The sequence below is a fragment of the Bubalus kerabau genome, chromosome 2 (genome assembly GCF_029407905.1).
Source record: "Bubalus kerabau isolate K-KA32 ecotype Philippines breed swamp buffalo chromosome 2, PCC_UOA_SB_1v2, whole genome shotgun sequence".
Classification (NCBI taxonomy): domain Eukaryota; kingdom Metazoa; phylum Chordata; class Mammalia; order Artiodactyla; family Bovidae; genus Bubalus; species Bubalus kerabau.
The window spans coordinates 192370436-192382550 of NC_073625.1; the positions used below are offsets into that span (position 1 = coordinate 192370436).

General features: G+C 48.0%; 1 protein-coding gene across 14 annotated transcripts in view; it reads left to right on the top strand.

The window, feature by feature from the left end:
- The first annotated feature begins 438 nt into the window (after positions 1-438).
- PCNT (pericentrin) overlaps positions 439-12115 on the top strand; it is a 105700-nt gene continuing 94023 nt past the window's right edge. For 11 of the 14 annotated variants that reach the window (XM_055569866.1, XM_055569868.1, XM_055569876.1 and 8 more), the window contains exons 1-4: positions 439-618; positions 3125-3331; positions 8048-8125; positions 10968-11169. In XM_055569866.1, coding sequence (XP_055425841.1) covers positions 562-618; positions 3125-3331; positions 8048-8125; positions 10968-11169 — 544 coding nt within the window. In that variant the 5' untranslated portion in view covers positions 439-561. Of the gene's footprint in view, positions 619-1570; positions 1791-3124; positions 3332-8047; positions 8126-10967; positions 11170-12115 lie in introns of those variants that run through there. The other 3 variants (XM_055569878.1, XM_055569872.1, XM_055569877.1) reach the window with 3 other exon arrangements.

Genomic DNA, 12115 nt, shown 5'->3' on the forward strand with positions numbered 1-12115 from the left:
TCAGGGACAGCCCCAAGCTGGCGCGTCCACGCCAATGGGGCCCGGCCTCCTGGACTTGTCCCTGGGCTCGTGCAAAGATCGACCCAAGTGGGCACCGGGGCAGACTCCTCCCATACGGCCCGAACCGCCGGGGAACGCTAACCAGCAGCCGCATCAGTGCGAGCCGGAGCCCCCCAAATTCACTGGGCGCTTCAAACCTACCAACCGCTGAGGGCGCCGAAGCCGCCGCGCCCCGCTCATTGGTCCCGCCCGAAGAGGCGGGAGCGGACATTCACCAATCGGAGAGGAAGGAGCTGGGGCGAAGCTCTGCTGAGACGCACCTCCTTGGACGCACCGCCCCGAGCGCGCTGGCGCGAGAGCAGGACCGCGGCCCCTGATTGGCCACCAGCCGGGGTGCACGCCTCGGGGCGGGGCCGGACGTGGGGCGGGCCCACGTCTGCGTGACAGTTGTCGTGGGGGGAGGGTGAGCCCAGGAGAGGGGGAGGGAGTGTAAATAGAGCGAAGGCGGCGCCGCATCGGCTCAGCCACCTCCTGGCGACTGGCTAAGGGCGCCAGAGGAAGATGGAAGATGATGAGCAAGAGCAGCGGCGCAAAAAAGTGGAAGCTGGGAGAGCGAAGGTAAATGTCAGCGCCTCCTCCCCGTGCTGTCCCGGCGTGGGGTCCATAGGGCGGGCTCCAGTGCCCGCCACCGCTCCCTGCCAGGAGCGGACGCAGCCAGGCGGGGGCCGCCGCTGGCGCCGCACTCTTGCCCTTTCTGCCGACTCGGCTGGAAGCCACCCCCTGGCCGCCGCCATCTTGAATCCGCCGCCCTCAGCCAGTTCCCGCCCCCATTGCAGCCGCAGCCAATCAGCGGCTGGGGACGTGCAGCGCCTCGCGGGAAGGACGGGCGCGGGGTACGCCGGGACTGGCGGGGCTGCGCTTGCGCAGGGGTAGGGGCGGAGTTAAGGAAGGCAAGTTCACCTACCCGTTCCCCAGGGAGACCAGCCCCTGCAGGTACCCGGCCCCAGGGGAGCTGCCTTTTTAGCTGGCGAAGCGGCTTCACTGATAGGCCGTGGTGTCGTCGGGACGCGGTGGCTCTGACCCCTGCCCGCTCCCGAAGCCCGAAGTGCGGGGCCGGCGCGGTTGCCACAATTCTACACCTGCTCGCACCTGCACCCCTCCCAGTCCCTGCCCGGATTCCTGGAAGGCTTGGAGGCTAGGCCTCCCAGCAGTTGGGCATGACAGGCGCTTCCCCTAGGGCTCAGCTCAGCTTCCATCCGATTAAAACTACGTACAGATGTTCGTTTACACGCAGTCCTGCTTTTTTCTGTAAAAATTTTCTTTCGGAGTACTATTCCTGAGCACAAACTTGTTTACACTAAGGAATGCCTCACCTCCTCTCTGGTGTCCGGCTCCCGAAGCGCCTGCGCTTCTTGGGGCCCAGGTATATGGTTCCTGCAGGTGAGGGCGGAGGACTCTGCCCAGATCCCCACCCCCTACCTCCCCCCCCTCCCCGCGCCGGGCCTGGAGCTCCAGACGCTCGGACGAATCCACCGGGAGGTGTCCCGTCCCCAGGCTGCAGTGCCCCGGGAGCTCCGTAGTTTCTTGAGTCGGTTTTGACCATCCACGCAGGCGCCATCCTGTACTCTTATGTTTTGGGTAATTGCGGAGGTTGAGCCGTGTGCAGTTCAGACGCGCCCGTGAGAAAGTGGAGAAAGCCTGCATCAGGGTTGGGGTTAGCCGCCCCGCCCCACCGCATTCCGGCCGTCTGGGGGCAGAACCTGCGGAGTACTGTGAAGTTGCTGTTTGAGGTCAGACGTGGTCAGACATTGGGAATTCACATGGATCAGTGATAGTTCCTTCCCTTGAGGAAATCGCAGGGCCTCTCTATTAGAGACCATTCGGAACACACGGTGAGGGTGTGAGACGCTGATGGGGAGGGCAGGGTGGCAGGCGGAGGACAGAGGGGCCTCTGCAAGCTTCCCATGCAGGTCAGACTTCTGACTGGGGTTTGAAGAGTGAGGCGGGAGTGTGTTTTCTTCCCTTTGCGTGTGCCTGGCACATAGGAAGGAGATGCAACTGAGTCCGAGTTTAATATCGTTTTCCCTGAGCTCCATGGTTTCTAAATATGTCTAAATGAGGAGGAGATTTTAACCTTGGGGGAAAAAACAAATGCCTCTCCTTGGGCGACCACAGGCGAGGGACCAGGTCTGTGATGCAGGAAGGGAACTCAGTGACATTAGATTTGATGGAGATGGGGCTAGTTGTGAAGGCAGTGTCTGGTCTTGACAGTTTCTCTCGCTTAAATTCCTTTTGTGATTTCCCACGCCCATGAGACTGTGAGCCTGTTATCATTCACACAAATGTGTTACATGCATTTACTTTCATGACCACAGTTGTCATGTGAAGGACCTTGTACTCCTGTGAAAAGCTGATGTTGGCAGTCATACCTTTTGAATAAGGTGTTGTGAGAACCAGTATGTGAACAGTCTAAAACCCTCAGATTCGACAGACTGAACACTGCCAGGTGTGCCTTCTGATAGGGACAGTCTGTGGCAGTCCCTGGTGCTTTGGTGAGCTGTGTCATGAAAACTAGAACATCTGATTCCATAAAGGAGGATGTTAGATTGACCTGGCTTAATTAATTTTTTGCTATTTCTGTACCTTGTCTCAGAATCTATGGCAAGGAAGTTTTGGCTACACTATGTATTTCTCTGATTGGGGGAAAATGGGGCAAAAGGGGAGAGATTTAGCTTTTATATAATTTTAAACCGTAAACGTGCCTTGATTAAGCTGTCAGTTTTTAAAATAGATGCATCTCTAAATTTTTGAATTTTTTTGTAAACTTACGGGCTAGAAAAGCTATTCTGCCAGCCAGCCTTATTGCTGTCCTTTGTCTGTGGGCATCATTAACTATCCTCACTGTTAGGTTCTTCAGTGTGACTCTGAATCCCAGTACCTTGATGTTGATGGCGGCCGTGTTTGGGGGGCAAGGACCCGGGTGACGTGTGTCTGGCCAGGTGTGGCTGCGTGGGCTGCGCGGGCCGCAGGGCCTCATGCTCCCCGCAAGCTCACTCACCTTGTGGTTCTGTTGCTTCTTCCTTGCTTACCTTTGTCTCTGCTACTTTTCTGCATTTCTGCGCAGCTTGCTCACTTCAGACAGAGAAAAACAAAAGGCGACTGTACGAATTCGAAGAAAACGCCGGCGAAGAGGAAGGGCACGACTGTCAATGCGCCTGTCGCGGAGGAGAGTCCGGTAGCTGCGCCCGGGAACGGTGGGCCCCTGGGAGGCCTGGACATTGGCAAGAACCCGACCTGCAGCGACACCCCTGATGGCGCTGAAGCCGCTCAGGTGCATTTAGTCAGCTTTGTGTTTTCACGTTTTGCTTATCTTCTAGTTCTTGCTAGCCTAATGTACTGAAAGTGGTGTTGGGTCTGTTTTTGTCTATCCAAAGTTAGGGAAAGAGGGTTTTACTCTATCTTACAGATGGGGAGTATATTTTTGTAGTTACTTACAGTTAAAAGTTGTTTCTTCATCACATGATTTTGAAATGTTGAATGGTTGTTTGAAGGTGAGTGTCCGTGTTGGTGACGCTGTGGTAACAGAAGCTTGACAAGTGTGGGCTCCTCGGGTGTGGCTGTGCAGCAGCCCCTCTGACACTTAAACCGTAACGTCCTTTCATGTGCTCTCAAATCTGCCTCGTTCTTGGTTGTAGCTTTCCCCTTCTTTCTGAATGTGGAATGAGGAGGCAAGGGGTGAAGGTGTCCCAGAAACGTTGTCTTGTCTGCTGCTTGAGGCCCTGTGGCTGCAGGGGCAGGTGTGGACCTGGGTGTGCAGGGTGCCTGGCCTCACGGGGCCTGTCGAGGGCCTGCATGGGGGCTCTCCTTGGGGCCTCCTCTCGCCTGTATTATGAGCAAGGGGCCTAGAACCAGGAGGATCTGTTGCTTATGTGTGGCAGGGGCAGGGCAGGGGTTTGCTAGAATGAGCAGAACACTGGTGGCCAAGGGCAGACTGACTGAAAAACATGTTGTATTTGCACTGCCTTATTGAGAAAAAATGGGATGATTACCAGCATAGTTTATGATATTCTACCTACAAACCTAGAGTGCTGCTTTTGACAAATGGGAAGGCTTGTCATGGTGCTGCGACTTTGCCCGGGAGCTGCTGCAGAACTCTGGTGCCTGAGCCTCTGGACCAGCCTGTGCCCGGCTGACTCGCCCTCCATTGCCTGTGCTCTCAGAGACCTGAGACTGGATTTCAGTTGCTGTTCATGCTTGTCTTCTTGTTGCTTCTCTGGGGTAGAGCTGTGGATCTCAGTAGCCTTGTCTCGTTGCAGCTAAGTACACAAACGCCATGTTGAGGGGGCCAGGCACTTACTCTCAGTGGCTTTTCTCTGTGTTTCCTGCCTAGGCTCTTTGGGGAGAAAGGCTCATAGTGTAAGTTAGCATTTATTATTTCGTATCTTTACTTTCAAATTAGACAAGTCTTTTTTTTTTTTAATTTTAACTTAAAAGTTTTGTATTTTTCAGCTGTTTGTTTTAAAATAATGTTAGAGCTACAAAAAGTTTGTAAAAAATAGCAGAGTTCCTGGATATCCCTCACCTAGATTCCTGAAACATTGATATCCGTGTAATCACAATATAAATGATTATGCGGTTTCAGTAAACATTGAAACAATACTGTGAGCTAATTGACAGAGCTTTTTCTAATTTTTCCCATTTTTTTCTGGTCCAGGATTCTATATTGCAGTTCAATGCCTTGTCATCTTAGTCTCCTCCAATCTGGACAGTTTCTTAGTCTTCCTTTGTGTTTTATAAGTTTGACCTTTGTGGGCTGCTAGCTAGTTATGTGGTAGGATCCCTGTCAGTTTGGCTCTGTTTGATGTTTTCTCCTGATTGAAGTCAGGTAGTACATTTTAGCAGGAACACTGTGGAGGCAATGATGTTGCCTGCCAGGGGTATCTGAGAAGAGGCACGGGTGGTATGTCTCACTACTGGGGGGCCTGTCAGATTTCTTCTGATAGAAAAGTTTCTGTTTTTCCCTTTGTAGTTAATAAGTATATAGTGTGGAGGTACTTGGAGATCCTGTAAACATTCTGTCAGTTTTAGCTTTCATTGAGGACTCTTACCTGCAGTAACTACTGCGGTGTTGGCTGGATGATGACTTTGTTTCCATCATTCCACCTGCATATGTTAATTGGTGTTTTACTCTAAGGAGGAGGAACTGTTGCTCCTCCCCAACTTGTTTATTTATTCAATAATTTATATCAGTATGGACTGCTAGATACTTACTCTACTTTGGGTTTTAGTCCATCGTATCAGTGTTTATTTTGTTGCTGAAACATACATTTGGCCATTGGGAGTGCCTTTGGATTGGCATCTGTGACCTTTCAACATGCGCTCATCGTTGGCTGGCACCTACTTCCATACTTTCTGCACCAAGACTTTCCAGGCTTAATTGGTTCTTTCCCTTCTACAGCCCCAAACCAGTCATTTCTTCTAGGAGCCCTGGTACCTTTTGGTGGAGAATGGTTTTAGAAGCCAAGATTTGTGTGCTCAGTGCGCTTATTGCTAGCAGGGTGTAGTTGCTTCTGCGCTGTTTCAAAAGAGAGCAGGAAAATATAAGTAAATGTATATTCAAACACATCTGTACATATTTCTTTATTTGTATGTATAGTAAAAATCATAAATTAATAGTAATATCTTCAATTTTAATACAACAGTACAAATTTTATTCTCGCTTTCCCCCTTTCTTTACTTTTCGCTCCTTTTACTCATAGTGAGAAACCTGACATCCTTATTTACAATACCTTTATTTACTCAGTCTTAAAATACACATAAATAAGCTTCAGTTCTCATGCTTATGAAAAACAAATTTGTTAACTAAAGTGGAATATTTGTTTATATAGCTCTCCCCACTTCTTGAGTGTTTGCTTTATACCACGTCACTTTTATAAAAGGCCAAATTAATACCTGTTTTTTGCTAACTGAAAGAAATCCAGAGAGGGTTTTCACTTTTATGAAGAAATGCAATTGATTCTTTACTTTTAGGCCATTTTGACTTACGAGAACTTTCTTAGGAAGGCTCAACTTTTGATCTTGGGGGAACCTGTGATTCTTTTTTGTCTTTATTGTTCCAGGTTATTTGTTAAATGTAAAGAAAGTGAAAGTTGCTTAGTCATGTCCGTCTCTTTGTGACCCCATGGACTGGAGTCCATGGAATTCTCCAGCCCAGAATACTGGAGTGGGTAGCTTTTCCCTTCTCCCCTTCTTGGGATATGTGTACTGCAAATATTTTTCCTGGTCTTGCTTACCTAGCTTTGTTCTTAATGGTGTCTTGTGATAAGCAAATATTCTTCACTTTGATGTTGAGCTCATCATTTCTTCCTGTGGTTAGTGATTTCTGTGTCCTGTCCGAAAGATCTCTCCTGTCCTTTGGTTGTGAAGACAGTCTCCCGTGTCTGCTTGAGGCTTTCTGGCCTGGTTTCTGTGTTTAATTCCGTGATCTGTCTCAAGTTACTTTCTGTGTTTAGAGCACCTTGACTTGTAGAAGAATAGTTTATAGTCTTGCTGGTTTTGAGTGTTTTATAAATAGAATAACCCAGTATGCTAGCTTCACATTTGCTGGGCTGTTTAAAGTTTTTGGCCATGTCAAATGGCATAGTGGGATCTTAGGTCCCCTACCAGGATTTGATGGAGCAGGAAATGGCAACCTACTCCAGTACTCCTGCTTGGAAAATTCCATGGATGGAGGAGCCTGGTAGGCTACAGTCCATGGGGTTGCAAAGAGTCGGACATGACTGAGTGACTTCACTTTCTTTCTTTCTATAGTTCCTTTTGGAGAAGGAAATGGCAACCCACTCTAGTATTCTTGGAGAATCCCATGGACAGAGGGGCCTGGTGGGCTACAGTCTATGGGGTTGCAAAGAGTTGGACACAACTAAGCAACCACCACACACACACACACACCAGGATTTGAACCAGTGCCCCCTGCTGGGGAAGCTCAGAGTCTTAACCACTATACTGCCAGGGAAGCCCCTCCCTGAATTGTCACCTCGAAAGCAGAACATGGAGATGGTCTCTCCAGTCACGTAGAAAACTGAAGGAGAGATGAGCTCATTACCCCTTGCCCTTCTAGGTGGTTCCTCTGCTTCCTCATTATTTAAGGCATTGTTGGCATGCTTGGGAATAACTGAATTGACAGATTCATCCTTATGATGATGAAACAGCATTGTGTTATGGGAGAAGCAGGTTGCTCAGATCCATCTTGCATCCTAGGTAAATGCAGGGGTCTGGCAGTAATTGCAAGATAAAATGTTTTACTCTAGTAAAAGAAAAAAAAAGGGGGGAGCGGATTTTTTTCACTGTTCTTTGGAAGGCCTATATGAAAGATAAAATTAAGCCAGCCTTCTCAAGTAGTTATAACTGCCCAGAAATGAAACTGCTAAGTGCAGTTGGGTCCAGCAGACTCTGACACTCTGACAGCAGTGAGTGACGTGTGGTCAGGTGTGGCAGCCCATATGGACGTGGTGGGAAGCCACCAGTGAGTTGACAAGGAGAATGCACTGAGCCTTCCTGCAGATAAAAGCCCTAAATTATTGTAAATTTATGTGTCAAAACTATTGGGGGGAAATTTGTTGGAAAACTTTAAACTCAATTTTGAGGTGATATAGAAAAACAAAATACTATTTTACAGATTTTTAAGGAAAATATTTATCAAAAAAGGAAAATCTTGAAGATGAAATATTTGAATTTGTATCAAATTAAGAGCTTAGAAAATGTGCATGAATGTGAAAGACCAGGATTTGTTGAGAAACTAAAATTTTGTGATTTAAATGTTAAGCACACAGTGAAATAACTTAAAGAAACAGAATTCATTAAAAATCATGCAGCAACATCATGAGGAAAACAAGTTACAAAAGATGTTTAGAGTTGAGACTGGTTTAGGAGGAGACTGTAGATGGACCTGGCAGGCCTGGAGCAGGGCAGAGGTGGAGGGATCGGGGGCAGAGGGGCCGGGGCCGCCCAGGTGCCGCTGTGGACGCCCCTCCTGGCCCTTCCCCGCCAGTTGCAGGAGCCCAGCAGAGAGAGGACGCCGCCGAAGCTGGATGGCCACTGTGCAGAGCAGCCCGGGGTCATGACGAAGGTGAGCTTTCCCTGGGTTCCCTGTTACGGCGTGTCCTTGTCTCCTCCCATGCATGGGAACTGGAGGCAGAGCTCCCTGCATGCAAGTCCTCTCTTCACGCCCTCCTCACTTGGCTGGAGGGTGTGGAGGGGGAAACCGCCTTTCTGCCCTGCGGGTTTCTGTCATTGGTCAGTGTGCTTCCCAGGCCTGGCCCACACCCCAGACGCTGCAGGGGTGGGCGTGCAGGCTGGGGGTCAGTGTTACTGTCCCAGCTCCTTCCAGAGTGGTCGGTGTGACTTCCATGGATATTGAATTGATTCCTTTTTCAAATTAATTCAGTTTTGTTAGCATTTGCAAGAAAAATTATTAGATATTGACCAATATCAAAGAGTTGTCTGTTTTTTTTTTTTTAATTGAAGTATAGTTGTTTTACATCATTATGTTAGTTTCAGGTGTAAAGCATGGTGATTCAGTAGTTTTATAGATTATACTCCATTAGAAGTTAATACAAAATAATGATATTTTAGATACTCAATTCTAGCTGGACTCAGTTCACACTACTTGTAGCAGTGAGCAAGTTTGGTTTTTAATCTGCATTATTGCAGGAGAAATCTAGATCATAAGGCTTGGAAAAATGGTCTCTGATGGAGTCTGTAAGACCCAGTCTTAAATACACATTTCATACTTGTTTAAGCTGTGACTTGTCGCATCTTTGTGGAAAAGTACACAGAACTTACGCATAGCCCAACAGATGAGCACAGCACGCACAGCAGGCGACCCCTCTGCTGGTCAGAGGTAGGACAGTGCTGGCTCTGATCCCTGCTGTCCACCCCAAGTGAGCACCCGCTTGCTGATTCTGCCGTGCAGCTCTGTGCAAGTGGACCTGGTCTCTCTTCTCCTTCACCTTTAGCATCTCTGCAGACGTCAGTTTAAGATGTATGTCTGGTGAATAGCATAGGGTTGATTTTTAACTGAGCCTGACAATCTGTCTTCTTATTTGGCAGTGAATTCCCTTGTATCTAATGTCATCACTGCTGTGCCTATACTTAACACCAGACATTTAATTTGGGTTTTCTGTTTGTCTTGCCTGTTTTGTTCCTTTCTTTTCACCTGTTCTGCTTTCTTTGAATTATTATTTATCATGGGATTTACAAAGAAATTATCCTTTTATGCATTTTGAAGTAATAGTACACAGTTTCTGTTCTTTTAATGGTGAGGTTATGAAATACAGTATGTATACTTAATTTATTTAAGTATAAATTTAATCACATTCACTTTCCTCTTGCGTAATTATTTAAACTCTGTTTTTACTTCCCTCAACCTGTATTTTTGTCATGGTCTTTTTAAAAATTGTATTAGGTTGGTACAAAAGCAATTGCGGTTTCAGGCTCTGAATTTTAAATCATTACAACTAGGCTCAAACACTTCTTCATTAATCAAAGTAGGAACTGCTATAATCAGCACACTTTTGCCAATGAGAAAAAAGATTGCTCATTCCTATAATGTAAAAATCCATGCTTCAGGATTCAGTGAACCTTTGGAAAGCATTTTCTGCCTCCTGCTGGTTATGGAAGCATTTTCTCTGCAAAAAGTTGTTGAGATGCTTGAAGAACTGATAGTCTTCTGGTGAGAGGTCAGGTGAATATGGTGGCTGAATCAACATCATAGCCCGATTCATTCAACTTTGGAAGAGTTGATCACGCGTTGTTGTGGAAAAGAATTGGGGCCATTTTGTTGACCAATGCCGGCTACAGGCCTTGTAGTTTTTGGTGCATCTCATCGACTTGCTGAGCGTACTTCTCAGATGTAATGGTTTTGCTGGGATTCAGAAAGCCATAGTGGGTCAGACCTTCAGCAGACTACCAAAAAGTGACCGTGACTTTTTTTTTTTTTTTGCAAGTTTGGGTTTGGGAAGTGCTTTGGAGCTGCTTCTTGGTTCAGCCAGTGAGCTGGTTGTCCTTGGTTGTCATATAAAATCCACTTTTTGTCACACATCACAATCCGATTGAGAAATGGTTTGTTGTTGTTGCATAGAACAAGAGAAGACGATAATTCAAACCAATGATATTTTTGATTTTTGGTCAGCTCATGAAGTACTCATTTATTAAGCTTTTTTACCTTTCCAGTTTGCTTCAAATGCCAAGACTGTAAATGGTCGACAGATTCTTCAGCAACTTCTAGTGTAGTTGTAAGAGGATCAGGTTTGATGATTGCTCTGAATTGGTTGTTGTCAACTTCCAATGGCCAGCCACCATGCTGTTCGTTTTCAAGGCTCTCGTCTCCTTTGCAAAACTTCTTGAATCTCCTTGGCACTGTATGTTCATTAGCAGTTCTTGGGCCAAATGTGTTGTTGATGTTGTGAGTTGTCTCCACTGCTTTATGACCCATTTTGAACTCAAATAAGAAAATTGCTTGAATCGGTTTTTTGTCTAACATTATTTCCTTAGTTTAAAGTAATAAGTCGTTAGCAGATAAAAGTTAAGCAAGAAATGTTTGTCAAAATGATGTATAAAATAACCACGTTTGTACCAATATCAGACAGCAAATTTCAACAATGCAAAAACCTCAATTACATTTGTACCAACCTAGTAAAACACTCATAAGATTTATCATCTTAATGATTTTTGGGTGCACAATTCAGTGGTGTTCGTCCATTCACAGTGCTGTGCATCCTTCAGCACCATCTGTCTCCACAGCTCTTACCTCATCAACCTGAGACCATGTTCGTTGATGGCATCTCCCCAGCCCCTGGCAGCCACCATCCTACCATCCGTCCTTATGGTTTAACGACACTGCATGCCTCACGTGGGTGGCATGACGCTGTCTTTCGTGGCGGCACGCAGCTAACCTCACTGTCCTCCAGGAGCTGGAGCTGGAGGTGCTGCGCCTGAGCCTGAGCGACATGCACGCGGCACGGCTGGAGCGGACGCAGGCGCACCTGCAGCGCGAGAAGGAGGTGGCACTGGCCGAGCTGCACGCTGAGCTCACCGGGCGGCACGCACAGGAGCGGGCCCTGCTGCAGAGCCGGGCACGCCGGGAGCTGGAGCTGGTCCGGGAGGAGGCAGGTATGCATGGTGGCTGTGCACGGGGCTGGCCGACAACCTGGGGGTGTCTACAGAGGATCCTGGCTTGAGAGCTGTGAGTTTCTTTGTCGCTTCTTCACTTTCTGTCTCTGGCCACAGTTTGTGGCCGCCCCAGACCCCCATTCCCATCCTAGACCCCCATCCCAGTCCCCCATTCTCAACCCAGACCTTCATCCCAGTCCCCCACTCCAGACCCCTATCTTCGCCCTGGACACCCATCTCAGACCCCCACACCAGACCCCCACCCCCATCCCAGACCCCCATCCCAGTCCCCCATCCCTGCCCTAGACACCCATCTCAGACCCCCACTCCAGACCCCCATCCCCACCCCAGACTCCCACCCTAGATCCCCATCCCTGCCCCAGACTCCCACCCCAGACACCAATCCCCACTCCAGACCCCCATCCCCTCCCCAGATCCCTATCCTAGACCCCCATTCTCACCTCAGACCCACACCCCAGACCCCCATCCCCATCCCAGTTCCCCATCGCTACCCCAGACCTGCATCCCTGCCTTAGACCCCCAACCTGGACCTCTATCCCCTACTGGACCCCTACCACTGCCCCAGACCCCCCGCCCACCCATACCCCACCCCTGGCTCCTCACTGTGTTCAGAGGCCGTCTCACTTCTGGTGGCACCTCAGGCGCCTTTCAATCTTGCAGTTCTCTGGCCTTAAAGTGAACTTTTATGTTGTCATTTTTTATGTTTCTTGGTACATTTTTTGTTGGTATTTTTGTAAAAATCAATTTTATGTAATAGTTTTATTGAGCTGTAATTTATATACCATATAACTCACCTGTTTAAAACTGTTTCAAGGCAGCACTTTGGTGGCTTTTCTTGTTTTTTCTGCTCAGAACGTTTTTCCCCCAGAAGAGTCCCTGGGCTGTTTTCTCTGACCCACCTTGGGTTGCAGAGTCTTCCTTTCCT